General features: G+C 33.7%; 3 protein-coding genes across 5 annotated transcripts; 2 read left to right on the forward strand and 1 right to left on the reverse strand.

Annotated features, from left to right (window-relative positions):
* The first annotated feature begins 1,245 nt into the window (after window positions 1-1,245).
* Window positions 1,246-7,429, forward strand: LOC109809243 (putative leucine-rich repeat receptor-like protein kinase At2g19210). 2 transcript variants are annotated; one of them, XM_020372492.3, is made up of 13 exons: window positions 1,246-1,502; window positions 1,673-2,219; window positions 2,503-2,978; window positions 4,518-4,668; window positions 4,750-4,821; window positions 4,969-5,037; window positions 5,123-5,203; window positions 5,351-5,511; window positions 5,765-5,988; window positions 6,075-6,201; window positions 6,305-6,367; window positions 6,462-6,651; window positions 6,754-7,429. In XM_020372492.3, the coding sequence occupies exons 1-13, from the start codon at window positions 1,343-1,345 to the stop codon at window positions 7,148-7,150; spliced, it is 2,718 nt and encodes a 905-aa protein (XP_020228081.2). In that variant the 5' UTR covers window positions 1,246-1,342; the 3' UTR covers window positions 7,151-7,429. The 2 variants fall into 2 exon arrangements, with proteins under 2 accessions (XP_020228081.2, XP_082922105.1); XM_083065979.1 differs by lacking the exons at window positions 4,518-4,668; window positions 4,750-4,821; window positions 4,969-5,037; window positions 5,123-5,203; window positions 5,351-5,511.
* A 380-nt stretch (window positions 7,430-7,809) lies between these two features.
* LOC109809189 (GDSL esterase/lipase APG) lies at window positions 7,810-9,565 on the forward strand. The gene is made up of 5 exons (XM_020372430.3): window positions 7,810-8,115; window positions 8,214-8,344; window positions 8,427-8,660; window positions 8,793-9,048; window positions 9,148-9,565. The coding sequence occupies exons 1-5, from the start codon at window positions 7,872-7,874 to the stop codon at window positions 9,342-9,344; spliced, it is 1,062 nt and encodes a 353-aa protein (XP_020228019.2). The 5' UTR covers window positions 7,810-7,871; the 3' UTR covers window positions 9,345-9,565.
* A 486-nt stretch (window positions 9,566-10,051) lies between these two features.
* LOC109809584 (protein CHUP1, chloroplastic) lies at window positions 10,052-13,704 on the reverse strand. 2 transcript variants are annotated; one of them, XM_020372925.3, is made up of 4 exons: window positions 12,852-13,704; window positions 12,657-12,745; window positions 11,123-11,908; window positions 10,052-11,037 (listed from the first exon to the last, which is right to left on the reverse strand). In XM_020372925.3, the coding sequence occupies exons 1-4, from the start codon at window positions 12,997-12,999 to the stop codon at window positions 10,222-10,224; spliced, it is 1,839 nt and encodes a 612-aa protein (XP_020228514.2). In that variant the 5' UTR covers window positions 13,000-13,704; the 3' UTR covers window positions 10,052-10,221. The 2 variants fall into 2 exon arrangements, with proteins under 2 accessions (XP_020228514.2, XP_082922106.1); XM_083065980.1 differs by lacking the exon at window positions 12,657-12,745 and having other exon boundaries at window positions 12,852-12,989.
* Between the last annotated feature and the right edge of the window lie 1,866 nt (window positions 13,705-15,570).

Consider the following 15,570-nt stretch of genomic DNA (forward strand, 5'->3'; position numbering starts at 1 on the left):
GTTTATTTTTTATGAAATATATTTATATTTAAAGGACCATAATTTATTGTTTTACTTATAGTTTATAAAATGTCAACGTCGATTCTAATAGTTTCTTTCATAAAACAAAACACATTGTACCAAGTGGCATAATTGAAAATTGAACATAGAAAACTAATACAATTTGATCAATGAAAGTTATTTCTTAATGCAATTATGATTTTTTTTTAATGTTGAACTAATATTAAATATCATTTATTGCAAACTAACATTTAACCATTAAAATAATAATAATAATAATAATAGTAATAATACAAAATAAATAACCTAGTACAAAGAGGAGGAAGAAGAAGAGAAAAAAGAAAAATAAAAAATATTAAAAAAAAAAAGTTGAGAAGAAGAGAGCTCGTCAAAGCTCAAAGGATAAAAGATGAACTATATGTTCTAGAGATACTATAATGATATAAATCGATATAAAAAAAATGTTATAAAGTTCTTTACTCCTATATCATATATATATACAAAATTTTATATATTAATCCGAGATGATTTAATACTTCATTCTTATAAATAAAAAATTGACGTAATATATTTATTTCAAAATATACTAAATACTTGGATTACCTTCAAGTTGTTGTTTAATTTTAATAAAATTTGATATAAATATATAAAGTGATATGGACTTTCAATATAACGGTTAGATATATAAATTCATATTTAATATAAAGTTATTGAGTGGTGTAATACTTAGTAAAAGTTACACTGGTGTAATTATGAACTTTCAATCTAGCAATTAGATTTACAAAATTCACATTTAAGTATTACACCGGTGAAATTATAACCTCTATCTATCTATATATATATATATATATATATATATATACACTTTAGGGGAACAAAGTAAATTTTTTTAAACTTAACCAAAAAATTAAAATAGGACCAAAATTCTATTTTATCCTTCATAATTCATATCAAGTAAAAATAAAGTTAAATAATTGTGTAGAAAATTATTGGTACAATTAAGAAATTTGTATCAACCATCATAAAGTATATAACTAATTGCATTTTGCACTAATCATCTTTGATGAAATTGTTAACCCCAATTTTACTTTGTATGTTACACAACCCCTAAATTTTCAATGCACTTCAAAGTTTAAACATCAACATAATCTCATAAACCATCTCTATACATGAATAAAAAAATAAAATAAAAATCTCTATACAGACTGGTATAATTATAAATTCCCCAACCACCCTGTACGAGTTTCTACAATAAATGCTTTGTGTTTCTTCTAATCACAAAACATATACAAGGTTTGAGAATATCTGCTTGTAGCAAGTAGTGATCTCTCTCTGAATTCTCATGGATGGAAAAAGGAGATGCCATTGGGCTTGGAGCTGCACGCTGTGGTGTATCCTTGCTTATACCGTCGCAGAATTTACTGGAAAGTCTATAGTTATGGCCACAGAGAAGAACTCTATGCATCACAAACAAGGAAGAAGGAAACTAGATGATGTAACTGGTGAGGATTTTCTCCTACTGCTCTGAGCTTCAATCAAAGTTGTCTGATAATTTATATAATCGTATGTACTTAAATACAAAATAAATAAATAATTGTTTAAAGAAAAGTACTACTTTATCTTTAGTATTACATCCAAAAGTTGTTCTGATGTCAGCTTGTGTTAATTCTAGGTTCTATTTGCATTGACTGTGGGATAGCAGAAGACCTTGTCTACACTGATGATAAAACTCAGATTAAGTACACTTCCGATGCACAGTTCATTGGCACTGGAACAAGCAAAAACATAGCCGTCAAGTTCAATTCTGAAGCACCCCAAAGAACATTCAAAACTGTGAGAAGCTTTCCTGAGGGGAAAAGGAATTGCTACACCCTGAAACATCCAGAAGGCAGAAATACTATTTACTTGATTAGAGCTTCTTTCATGTATGGGAACTATGATGAGTTGAATCAGCTGCCAAAATTCGATCTCTATATTGGGGTTAATTTATGGGACTCTCTGATGTTTGACAATGCCACTCATGTGGTAATCAAGGAAATTTTACATGTGCCATCCATGGATGAATTATATGTTTGTTTATTGAACACTGATATGGGAACTCCTTTTATATCAGCACTAGAGGTGAGGCATTTTGATCATACCAGTTATAGAACTAAATCCGGACCCTTGGCCCTATATAGACGTTTTGACATTGGCTCAACAACCAATGAAATAGTGAGGTGAGTTAGTTACTTATCAGAACTTATTAGTATGCGTTTGAATTGGTGGTGAGTTAAACTTGTCATGATTTTCGAAAGCAACAAATAGTTGCTTTTGTGGTGAACTCTCCATGATTTTGTAATTACTATAATTTTCTTCCACCAAACCAAACACACTCTGAATCTATTAGATATGTGATGTTCAACCAAGTTTAATTTGTATGCAAGTCATTGGGACTCAACTTCTATTTGTCTAGATAAGAATTCGATTTATCTTCCTATGTTTTGGTTTTGATACATGTAGGTTTGACAATGATGTTTATGATCGAATGTGGTATCCTTACAACTTACCTGATGCAACACCACTCAATACTTCATTACCCGTTGACTCCTTGATCCATACTGCATATCATCTACCACCAACAGTGATGAAAACTGCTGTGAGGCCGACAAATGAAAATGATTCCCTGGAATTTGAATTTGACACCGGATATCCTACTTCAGAGTCCTATATTTACATGCACTTTGCTGAAACCGAATTGCTTAAGGAAAACGAAAGCAGGGTATTCGACATTACATTGAATGGGAAAATATGGGCTGAATCTGTAACTCCAACGTATTTGCAATCAACTACAATAGAGACAAATCAGTCCATTAGGGGAAGGAAGCTCATGTTCTCTATGCACAAGAAACCATATTCCACTCATCCTCCCGTTCTAAATGCAATGGAGATTTACGTTGTTAAAGAATTCTTGCATTCACCTACAGACCAAGAAGATGGTTAGTTGTTTCTTGCATTTTGCTTTTTCTTTTTTTTTTTTTGTTTAAAGTTAGAATGTAACTGTTAGAAAGGTAATATAGTTGGTCCATAACATGGTGTCATAACCATCACCAAATGGTCTAGAGTATAGCCATTGTCATTCTCATTCTATAATAAATAGAAAGTTGAATTTAAATTCAAGATGAGTGAGTGAGCATTGATTGCACTTCATCCCAAAGGCTATTTGTTGGGATACAAATAAGATTCTATACAACTGAAGTATACAAACAAAGTCTCATACAATTGATGAGATACGAAAAAAAGTCTTGTACCGATAAAACAAGAGAAAAAATAATAGTTTACAAAGCATTTACATACTCCAATGATTGAAAGACCTTTTGAGTGATAACCAAAAATAAAATTGTGAGTTAGGTCCTTTGTTTGAGGAGAAGATTGTTTGGAATACAAACAAGGTTCCATAAGGTTCCATACAATTGTGAGATATAAATAAAGTCTCATATAATTGATGCGAAGAATAAAACACACATACTTCAATGGCCGAGAGACCTTTTATTTAATAACCAAACGCAAAACTATGAAGGTGTAAACCCAAATCAGAATTGTGAGGGTGTAAACCCAAAGCAGACAATATCTTACTATTGTGAAGTTGTACAGAAAATAAATCTATAAAAATAACAAAATATAACTTCTTGATATAAATATCTCCTCAAATAACTACCGACAAAAAATAACCCTAATACTATTGCCTTGAAGAGGCCTTTTAGGTGATAATTAAAAACAAAATTGTAAGCATGTAAAAAGGTTAGGTCCTTTGTTTGAGGGATATAAACAAGGTGTTATACAATTGGTGGGAAGAATTTATAAAACACACACATATTCCAATCGTTAGAAGGCCTTTTATTTGATAAACCAAAAAACTGTGAGGATGTAAACCCAAAGTAGAACTACGAGAGTGTAAATCCAAAGCAGACAATATTTCACTATTGTGGAGTTGTGTGTAAAATAAATCTATAAAAATAACAAGATATATAATCTCTTCTTGATATAAATATCCTGTCAGATAAATACTGACAAAAAACAACCCTAACACTATTGCCTTGAAAAGTCCTTTTAGGTGATAATCAAAAACAAAACCATGAGAGAGTAAAGAGGTTAGGTCCTTTGTTTGAGAGATATAAACAAGGTCTACACAATTGTGGGATATAAACAAGGTTTCATACAATTGATGGGAAGAGTTTATAAAATGCACACATACTTCAATAATTGAGAGACCTTTTGGGTGATAACCAAACACAAAACTGTAAGAATGTAAAACCAAAGGGAACAATATATATTTCACTATTGTGTAGTTGTGTATGAAATAAATCTATAAAAATAACAAGATATATAATCTCTTCTTGATGTAAATATCCCCTCAGATAAATATCGACAAAAAATAACCCTAACACTGTGCCTTGAGGGATCTTAGTTTAAACTTTTGAGAAAGTATTTTAATTAAAATAACATACATTGACGTTGTATGCTTGTGAGAATTGTAGTTAAGGCTATCATGTTCATCAAATCACATTACAAGTTGTCATCGTCATTGGGTAAATCCTGGCAAGGAGATCCTTGTGCACCATTGAAATACTCTTGGAATGGTCTCAACTGTAGCGATAATGGATATCATTCACCCACAATTACTGCATTGTAAGTTTTATTTTCCAAACTTCAAACTTGCCTAAATAAAGGCAGACCAACACTTGACCAACATATTTGAACTGCATGCAGAAATCTAGCCTCGAGTGGATTAGGTGGCACAATAATTGCATCTTTTTTGGAGCTCAAATTCTTAGAGTCCTTGTGAGTATTAATTTGGCAACAGCATGACTAAATTCTAATCCTTCCAAAAAAGGGGATGTAAAACAGAATATTTCTTCCCTAAAGATTATGGTTAACTACCAGTCTACACTAATTTTAATTTAATAAAAACAATGCCTTGAATTTCAGGGATTTATCAAACAATAAATTAACAGGACCACTACCTGATTTTTCACAACTGCAATACTTAAAGACTCTGTAAGTTATAGATATTTCAGTATATGATATTTGTCAATTGTCGGTGGAAATCAAATAAGCCATCTGATATATGTTATCTTAGCAGCAATTTATCAGGGAACAGACTCTCAGGTGAAATTCCTTCACTTCTCAAGGAAAGAAAAAATAATGGTTCACTTTTGTTGAGGTTTGTTTTCGTCTGAATTCATGATGTTAAATTGTGAATGAGTTACTCACTAACCTAAGCTTCACAGCTGTGGACCTACTTTTTCTTGTAACTTCTTTGTTTTGCTTTCCTTCTTCAATCTTCTAAATAAAATTAATATGACCATAGTGTGGATGGAAATCCGGATCTCTGCCTGGTAGGCCCATGTGAAGAGGACAAAAAGAACATTGTCCCACTTGTTGCAGGGATTCTTTCATTGGCAGTCCTTTTCATTGTATTGGGTATTGTACTGACTATCATTTGGAGAAAGAGATGCAACAGAAAACCAGGTCCGAAAATAGATATACTTGTCTTACTTTGAACTTTGAAGCTAAATTGAGGATCTCACAGTCATTGACTTCAAAATGCAACGAACTCCTTTTATGCAAAGACCAAATTAATATTTTGCAATTCAAATGGCTAAGAAGAAACAGTGTAATTAATAAAAATGAGAAAAGAAAGCCACCTATTTTTAAATTACAATTTACAATCTATAATGGACACGACTTTCCGATAATCATGAGTTTTGATTACTTTGTTTAGCGTCAAAGCTAGCTGCGAGTTCAAATGAAGAAGTTGTGCTGAAGACAAACAATGAACAGTTCACGTACTCTCAGATATTGACTATTACCAATAACTTCGACAAAATGATTGGGAAGGGAGGATGTGGAATTGTTTATCATGGTTCCTTAAAGGATGGCACACAAGTTGCTGTCAAAATGGTCTTGCAAAAATCTTCTCAAGCATCTCAGCAGTTTCAGACTGAGGCATGCTTCTCTCCATAGAAATTTACGATGATATATTTTGAATTTAAAGAAATGTTCTAGCTAAATTACATTCCATGAGTTTGCAGGCTCAACTCTTAATGCGTGTGCATCACAAGAACTTAGCTTCCTTTCTTGGATACTGTAATGAAGTTGGACATACAGCCATCATTTATGAATACATGGCTTATGGGAACTTAGAGGAGTATCTTTCAGGTATATTCATTGTTATCCTATTCATTTCATATTTGTATAGTTACTTGATTAAGGATTATATTAAAGTGAACTAGAAATCATGCTCTATTTTGTGTCTGAGTAGATGCAAGGAGAGAACCATTGAGTTGGAGAGAGAGGATTCAGATAGCAGTTGATGCTGCTCAAGGTTAGCAGTGACACAGATTGTGTTACTTTGTCTATTCATCACTTTGCTGTGACTAAAGTATACTGAGTTACTGTATTGAAACCAATATGTTTAGGTATTGAGTACTTGCATCATGGCTGCAAGCCGCCAATAATCCATAGAGACATTAAGAGTGCAAACATTTTACTGAATGAGAAATTGCAAGCAAAAGTAGCTGATTTTGGTTTCTCAAAAGATTTCACAACTGAAAATGAAAGTCATGTATCAACTGCAGTTATTGGAACATTTGGATATCTTGATCCAGAGTAAGTTTTGTCAGGCAAAAATGATGCTGCTTCTTCTATGTATCTTTTTCAACCTATTTATGCTTATTAAAGTCATGATGCAGATGAGTTTTCCTTTTACAGATACTACGTATCCAGCAGGCTAACTGAGAAAAGCGACGTTTATAGTTTTGGCATTGTGCTTTTGGAGCTAATTACTGGACAGCCAGCTATAATAAGGAGTCATCAGAACATTCACATTGTGCAATGGATTAGCAACTTTCTTGCAAGAGGAGATATCCAACAAATTGTTGATCCAAGGATGCAGGGAGATTTTGACTTTGGTTCTATGTGGAAGGCTGTGGAGGCAGCAATAGCTTGTGTGCCTTCAATGTCTATCCAAAGGCCATCAATGAGTTACATTGTCGGTGAACTGAAAGAGTCCTTAAAAATGGAAGCAGCTCGAGAACAAGAAGGCATCAATTCGATTGAAATGAATGTTATTGATCTTGAAGCTGATTGTGGCCCGGATGCAAGATAGTGATCAAGAATGTGCTTTCTAGTTTTTTTTTCTCTCTCTTTTATGTTATATTCAATTTTCTAATTTGTTATCAACCTTCCAACAGTAGTTCCTGTAGGCTATGGTTCCAACTATGACTTGTTATCCATTATCCATGTAAACTGTAAAGTAAAAAGCATACGTATATACAGCTTAGAAAGAGAGACAAATCTGTGTAACGTATCTATAGTGTACAAAATGGTGTGAAATATTAACATGATTGGACGGTTATATAAAATCCTTTTATACTGGTTACTAAAATCCGAAGTTAAAACGTCCGACTTGAATTATCTTTTTTTAAAAAAGAAAAATAGAGCACCGCCAACTCGCCAATCGGAATAACTTCAACGCATGCATGCAACTCTCTCGTGAACAAGATTAATATGCTACCTCCTAAGCACAAATTTTCAACAACTTTCCTCACCGGCCACCGTAGTAAATAAAAGTTAACAGACAGGAAACGAGAGTGTGTGATTAGATAGCAAAATCACATGTAAGTTTAAAACGACTGGTCTCAGATTAAGGGTCACCACTCTCCACGTGTTCTCATTTAATAGCCATTGCCAACTTCAATCCTCCTTCATCAATAGGGTGATAAAGGGTCATTTCAGTTGCCATATTAGTTCAACTTGCAGTTATAAATATAATACATGTGCAGAAGAAAGCCTCAAGAAGCTTGTTGTTAACTAATTACGATACAAGGATGCATATCCATAGCACAGAAGCCCTAGTTGTGTTCTTTGTATTTGTCTTCTTTGCATGGGGGAATGCACAAAACACCCTTGTGCCAGCAATCATAACATTTGGTGACTCAGCCGTGGATGTGGGGAATAATGACTATCTACCCACCCTTTTCAAGGCTAACTACCCTCCTTATGGAAGGGACTTTGTCAACCATAAACCCACTGGGAGGTTCTGCAATGGGAAGTTAGCTACTGATATCACTGGTGAGGAACTTGCATAGCTTGGATAAAAAGTGCACATATACTCATATCATATATATAATTTTCATTCTGGTTTAAATAATGTTAATTTCCTTTCGCAGCTGAAACTTTGGGTTTTAAGAGTTATGCACCTGCATATCTTAGCCCTCAAGCATCAGGGAAGAATCTTCTTATTGGAGCAAACTTTGCTTCGGCTGCCTCTGGTTATGATGAAAAGGCTGCTATTTTGAATGTAAGTTTGGAATGAACATCATACACACATAAACTCACAAATATCTTAGAAAATTAATGTTTTTAACTTTCTTTTTTTGCAGCATGCGATTCCATTGTCCCAACAGTTAAAATTTTACAAAGAATACCAAGGCAAGCTGGCCAAGGTAGCTGGCAGTAAAAAAGCAGCATTGTTTATTAAGGATGCATTGTACTTATTGAGTGCTGGCAGTAGTGACTTTGTGCAAAACTATTACGTCAATCCTTTGATCAATAAAGTCTTGACTCCTGATCAGTATTCTGCATATCTTGTGGGTGCATTTTCAAGCTTTGTTAAGGTATTTTGTTGTTGTTACCCTGCGTAATTAGTTATATCTCATGTCATAAGCATCATGAAGTAGTCTATTTTAGAAACCATAACCTTGCCAAAAGAAGAAAGACCTTTTAAAGGTGGTTTGTTTTGAACATAGGACTTGTATAGATTGGGAGCTAGGAAAGTTGGAGTGACTTCACTCCCACCTCTGGGTTGCCTACCTGCTGCAAGAACTTTGTTTGGTTTCCATGAGAATGGTTGTGTCTCGAGGATCAACAACGATGCCCAAGGATTTAACAAGAAACTCAAGTCAGCTGCAGCAAATCTCCAAAAGCAACACCCTGGTCTTAAGATTGTTGTCTTTGATATTTTCAAACCTCTTTATGACCTTGTTCAGTCCCCTCCAAAATTTGGTAAGAATACTTTGACTAGAATAGAATAGCATATGGCTTTCATCTCTTGGTGTAAAGAATTCTATTTATTCTTCTAAACTGAATTGTGATATTGAATAGGCTTTGCGGAGGCAAGGAGAGGTTGCTGCGGTACAGGGATAGTGGAGACGACATCTTTATTGTGCAATCCAAAATCACCAGGAACTTGTTCTAATGCAACACAATATGTGTTTTGGGACAGCGTCCATCCTTCACAAGCTGCTAACCAAGTTTTAGCCGATGCATTGATTCTACAAGGCATAGCCCTGATCACTTAAGGGTTCTTGGGCCATAAACGTTCTAGCTGTGTACCACTACTCATGGAAATGACGCAAAAGTTTGTTATTTCTCTTCTAGAGTCCAGAGAAGCCTGTATTGTAGTATTTAATAAAATCTTTAGTGAATTCATATTAATTTGTGCTTTTTTTTATCATTTTTCAAAAATTTAGTCATGGTCATTGTGGAAATCAAGGAACAGTGAAGTCCAAATTTGAAATTATTTTATTGCTTCTGCTATGCTTTCCATTTTACGTTCATAAGCACGTACCCACGAAATCACCTAAAATGTATAAATCAGAAGAACACGATAGACATAAACACTGAAATGAGATCTTAAGTTTTTCTTGTAACAATGATATCATCGGTTGGCTAGGACATACGGCAAGAGTTGATGTCAGCATATATGCCATTAATGCTAATAACTGGTTGAATGTTATTCAAAGCTAAGTGCACATTAGGCAAATGTTAACAATTTGAGCAATGATATATTATACCAAAACAGAGTCACAAAAGTCATAAATGATGTGGCTTACGATTCTCTCATCGCAAATTAACCTAATTTTAAAACGTGTTAACTAGTTAATCATGTCACCCCTATAAGTCAAGACATTGTAGCACTCCCATTTCGTAAACCAATTGTGAGAAGAAAAAAAATGTGACTAATAACATTTCCAAGTTAAAAAAATTATTTACTACTAAGATACTATTGAAATATTGGCAAAGATTAAAAATTTATTCTTATTCAATATACGGATGGTGTCTGAACTGGACCTAACGGCTAATTTACACTGTCTACTGTACCACCTAAATTTCTAATACATAATATTCACAGTCGAAAAAGGTTAAATCTGTGTATTAATAATAACTTACAATAAACTAACTACATGATGCTGATCTTCTACGCCTTTGATGTCTAACACTCAAGCTAGAATCTTTTAAAGCTTCGGCATACTTCTCCAAATCATATTTTTCCATGCCTAAGGAATCTGAGAAGGAACCTTTTTTTCGTGCACTGAATTTATTTGAGCCTCCCATGGCAATGCTATCTGAATTTCTCCTATCTCCTTCCTTCATACTCGCAAAATTTGAGAAATCAAAGGAAGTTCTAGATGTTACAATGGAAGTAGAAAACTCACTCCTAAGAGCCTCGGTTCCAGTTGATGTACTCAGCTGTGGAGGATTGATATCTTGATATCCAGATTTTTCTTGTGACGAAACATGACTATGGTGATGACTACTATCTTTACCTTGTATCAGTTGGCTAAGCTTGCTAAAAAGCTTGGTCTGGCGTGTGGTGTTAGTTCTGGCTCTGGCAGCAGATGAATTATCAGCAGAAGAAAAATCATCACACTCTCCAAAGTCAGTGAGAGAAGAAGCATGGGAGGAAGACCATTGGTCTATATCAAAGTCCACAATGCTCTCTGGTCCATCAGCATTTGCATATTCAAGTATAAGTTGCTTGGCTTTCTTCTCAGATGCAGGGCTTAAGCTTCTGCTTAAGTCCTTTGCAATTGTTTTACCAGGTGGGGCTTGATGGTTTCTTAGTTCATATCGTAAGCAAGCATTTATCCACCTCATATATACTAACTCCTCAAGATCTGAACATCTGTCAGATTGAAGTTGCTCAATTTCCTTCATCAAGCGCACATTTTCTTGTTTAATACACTCGTTTTCTTTCTTCACAGCATCTACCTGTATCACAAAAGCATAAGGTCAAAATTATGGTCTAACAATTTAGTGACTGAAGGAAAAGAGTAGGTGACTGTAATCTCCCTACCGCTGGGTCATCCAGAAATGCATTTGCGAGAATCTGGGTAGAATCCAATCTTCCAGCCAAGTCAGAATTTTCTATCTGCAATCTTAAATTAGATTTCCTCAACTCTTCTGCTTCATCTTCGAGATCCTTTAGCTTTTGCAGCTTTATTTGAATATCTTGATCACAAGCAACATCTTTGCACTCTTGGTCTTGCAACCTAGCAACATTTTGTTGAAGAGTTATGATCTGCTCCCTATTCTGTTCAGCTTCATATCTGATTTTCTCATCAAGCAATTTGACTTTCGCTTTTGCAGTCTCAAGCTCAGCCAGCACTTTTGCATTATCAGCAACCTGTTCCTTTAATCTCCAATTCTCAGACTGTAAGGTCTTAACCTTCAGATTGTACATCTTTACCTCAATATTACTTACTTTCAATCTGTTTTGTAGCTCCATCACTGCTTTTTCTTGCTCTCTAAGACCACAGTACTCAAGCAGTTGAACTTCAAGCCTTTGTTCCCTGTCTTGAAGCATTCTAATCATGTTCCTGAGTTGACTTATCTCTTGCTCATAGTCATCTTTCTCAGGACCTACATAAGCTATAGAAGATCCTATTTTTAACCTGGGTGCTTCCATATTACTTATAAAAGAATTTCTGACAATGGTGGCTCCTAAGTCTACTTCCTTAACAAGATCGTCAAATTCAGGTAGGAGGAACTCATCTTTATTTCCAGTTTGTATACTATCAGCGTCAGGAGAGAGAGCCACAGGAGAATTGTCACTTATCACCCTGTTCATGCATGTTTCTTCCTGCAATAAAAGGGAATTTAATAACCCTATTTTAGTTTTTATTTTTCTAAAAAAGATTTTGCCAACTTTATGTAATGTGTATAATTAATTTTGTTAATTGCTAGTTACAAAAGGACAATATGAACATAAAAACTACACATTTATCCGTTTCCTCAAAAGTATCTAAGCAAAAATGGCTATTACAGAGAAAATTTAAATGTTAGAAATCAATTGGGCGAGCAAAATTTTTCTTAACTCCTTACTTTTCTTACTTTCCTACAACAATCCTCTTATCTCTCTTGTGTACAATCCTTTCACAAATTGACAGATAGATCTCTTTCTCAAACTCTCGTCTTATTTATAGGTGACATGCCTTGTTCAAAAATTCAAACTATTTCAGTTCATTAACCAAACTAACTAATGGCTATGGGTACCTAACACACTATAATTTACTAAAACAATTACACTTCCTAGATAGTTGCTGCTTTTTTTTCTGTCCAAAACCCTCAATATCTAGAAGATAGCTAAATTCCAACTTATTTGAATCAAGCTTGGTGGACCCATTTGGGAGGGAGAAAGGCTTTCAGTAATTACCTTATCCATTACTAAAATAGTTACACTTCCTAGATAGTAACTGTAAAAGTTTTCCGTTTATAATAACGAACCGACATTAAATCATAATTAAATAACAGCTTTAAAAAATTAGAAAAATACTATTTTCATTTGTTACAGAGTGCTAGTACATACTTGTACTGCAAAAGAAACTTACAGTACATAGAAAATTTCCCTCTGAAATGGCTTTGCAAGTACCTAATTTTGCCCCTATTCCTCCTCCTACGTTAACTTCACTCTCATGACCTGGGAAAAACCAAAAAAATAAAAAAAGACACTAGATTCGCCATTCAATGAAACAAAGGGGCAAAAAGAGAGATAAATAAAATATTGGTGTGAGGCAAAAACAAACCGAGAGAACGCCCCTTGCGTGACTTGGGGGGCTTGATTCTTCTGATTCTGAGGCGTGAGAAGAGAAATCCAGCAAATGAAACAGCCAAAGCCAAACCAAATTTCAGTAGAACGGGCTTCACACCCCTCTCCTCTCTGATTACCATCATATCAAAATCACTCTAATTGCTCTTTGATTCTTGAAAAGAGAGCAAAATCACATAGCTTTCCTTCATCATCCTCATCCATCTCAAACCAACGAAAAAAGCATAAGATTCATTTATGGTTTATGCCAAGAAACACAACAAAGTCATAGATAAGCCAAGTGAGTCAAAGTCCACATATTTATTTGGAAAGTCTTGCAGAAGACCAGAAACCATCCAATTCATACATAAGAATCACATGAAAATCAAATCCCGCGATTTCTACTAGCACCTAGCTGGTTAATTTGATTCTACACATTAGCCATAGTTAAAATAAATAAATAGCACATGACATGATCCAGCCCTGACAAAAGTCAACTGAGTGTATCAAAGGGATCATGAGTGAGTAAAAACTCAATTCAAATCATGAAACAAACAAAAAACGGAGTAAAGAAAGGCAAATACTCAAAACTCATCACAAAATAACATGAGAAGGCAACAACTCAGGTGTGGTGTCTCTGAATTTGGAGCTTTATTTAAATAGGATTGAAGTTGTCTTTTGGACATAGGTTCGGTTGCGTGTCAGGTTGTCCCTCTCATGACCAAAACAACAATTGGGCACAAACGGATTCTTTGAAAAATTGTGTCTTTATACTAACAAACGTTGGCCACTGATTCTTGTCGTGTGTAGTAATGGTAATGGCGACGTGTTGTTGAGTGGTACATGTCAGAGTTGAAATTAAAGAAATTGGAATTATGAAGAGATAGAAATCAATAAAAATAATAATAAAGATTCGATTCGAGTTCCACTGTGTTAACAGCGAAACCAATACCAATTAGAAAGAGAAACGCCAAGATTACATACACATATATATTATGGAAAAGGCATGTTCTCGTGACATTAGTTCAATTTTAGTAATAGAGATTGCTATTTTTTTCTTTTTTATTCCAACCTAACTCTGTTTTAGTTTAAGAATAACAATTTCGTCTACGAAAATGTTAACATTGGTTGATATCAATGGATTTGGAAGTTTATGGGGATATTATTTAAGAGTTTAATATCATATTGAGCTAATATGTTTTAAGGTGTATAATATTACATATTTTTTTAGTTTCTTTTTTTTTTTACAGCAAAAAAATTAATAAATTATTCAACTATAATATTTTTAGTTTCTTAAAAATAATGCATTTTATTTTAAGTATTTTGAACAACTATATATTCAATATTTTAACTTGAGACAATTTGATTAAAATGGAATAACCTATACCAGTTAATAAATTCATGTGTCGGATTAAAGTTTAAAGTTGTTTATTTTACAAAAATTAAAAATATATTCAAGTGAAATTTATTTTTATTAAGGTTATAAATGTCATTTGTTAATTTAAAAAAAATCTGACTTGTAAAAAGAAACTAGTTACCTGCCCATCATAGACCTACATTAAAGATAAACTATCTTAGAATTCATCAGAGAGATAGAGAGAATATACGTATGTATATTCGATAATATCATTAAAAAAATTGAGTAAGTGTTTATACTAGTAAAATTTGTCTGATAATTATTATATAGATACTACGTATTTATTATTAAAATAATAATTTTTATCAAATTTGTTGGAGTATAATATAAAAGAAATATTTTATTGGTTAAATACCTCTTTTGGTCCCTTACAATATTTTTTTATTTCAATTTAGTCTCACTTTAATTTTTGGTCTCAATTTGGTCCCCAATAAATTAAATCGTTCCAATTTGGGACTTCTTTCCAAATGATTTAGACGGAGTTAACTAGTGGCCACGTGGATGCCAAATGGATGCCACGTAGATGCCACGTAGGTGGATCCAAAAATACTTGAATACACCTGAAACCAGAACGGGCCGTTCTGGTCCAGAATTTTGTGCAACAAAAACCAAAATAAAAAACATTTCAAACACTAGATTTGGTAATATTGTTTATGTGGATTAATAACTTCAATTGCTAAACATTTGAGTTATACAGTATATCATTAAGGATGATGCAGTGTATCACTAAGGACAATGGTAACAAGTTTTATTTCATTGTTAGTCAAACTGGAGTGAACCACTTACTACTAAATTGACACTATACAGTCAAGGATAAAACGACACAGTGTTTTTCCTTGAAGTCATTGACGATGTACCCCAACAATAACAACTTGTTCTTGAGGAGGTACCCCTAAACCCTGAATTTTATTTTCAATTTTTGAAATACTTTGCGACATTTTAGTCAAGATTTTGAACTCGATAAATTTAAATCAAAGAAATATTTTGGAAGGTCTTATCTTATTTGATTTTTTTTTAGTTTTATTCATAAATGAATATTAATTTATTGTATTTTTTATTTATTATATATTTATTAATATATATATATATATAATAATAATAATATATAATAAAAAGCATGGCGTTCTGGAACGGGCCGTTCTGAATTCAGAATGGCCCGTTCTAAAAGCAGAACGGCCCGTTCTAAAATCAGAACAGCCCGTTCTAAAATCAGAACGGGTCGTTCTAGTTTCAGGTTTTTTCCGAAATTTTGGCGTCCGCCTACGCATCCACGTGGCATCCACGTAGATGCCACGTGGCC

The sequence above is a fragment of the Cajanus cajan genome, chromosome 10 (assembly GCF_000230855.2).
Source record: "Cajanus cajan strain Asha chromosome 10, NIPB_CcT2T_4, whole genome shotgun sequence".
Lineage (NCBI taxonomy): Eukaryota > Viridiplantae > Streptophyta > Magnoliopsida > Fabales > Fabaceae > Cajanus > Cajanus cajan.

Bases quoted from the DNA above. Each gene is read 5' to 3' on its own strand.
- LOC109809189 (XM_020372430.3), top strand. From the start codon at position 7,872: ATGCATATCCATAGCACAGAAGCCCTAGTTGTGTTCTTTGTATTTGTC. The intron at 8,661-8,792 runs GTATTTTGTTGT...TTTTGAACATAG, and splicing joins CATTTTCAAGCTTTGTTAAG to GACTTGTATAGATTGGGAGC. The intron at 9,049-9,147 runs GTAAGAATACTT...GATATTGAATAG, and splicing joins TCAGTCCCCTCCAAAATTTG to GCTTTGCGGAGGCAAGGAGA.
- LOC109809243 (XM_020372492.3), top strand. From the start codon at position 1,343: ATGGATGGAAAAAGGAGATGCCATTGGGCTTGGAGCTGCACGCTGTGG. The intron at 4,669-4,749 runs GTAAGTTTTATT...AACTGCATGCAG, and splicing joins TCACCCACAATTACTGCATT to AAATCTAGCCTCGAGTGGAT. The intron at 5,989-6,074 runs GCATGCTTCTCT...ATGAGTTTGCAG, and splicing joins CTCAGCAGTTTCAGACTGAG to GCTCAACTCTTAATGCGTGT.
- LOC109809584 (XM_020372925.3), bottom strand. From the start codon at position 12,999: ATGATGGTAATCAGAGAGGAGAGGGGTGTGAAGCCCGTTCTACTGAAA. The intron at 12,746-12,851 runs GTTTGTTTTTGC...GGTTTTTCCCAG, and splicing joins ACGCAAGGGGCGTTCTCTCG to GTCATGAGAGTGAAGTTAAC. The intron at 11,909-12,656 runs GTAAGTTTCTTT...CTTTTATTGCAG, and splicing joins AGGGAAATTTTCTATGTACT to GAAGAAACATGCATGAACAG.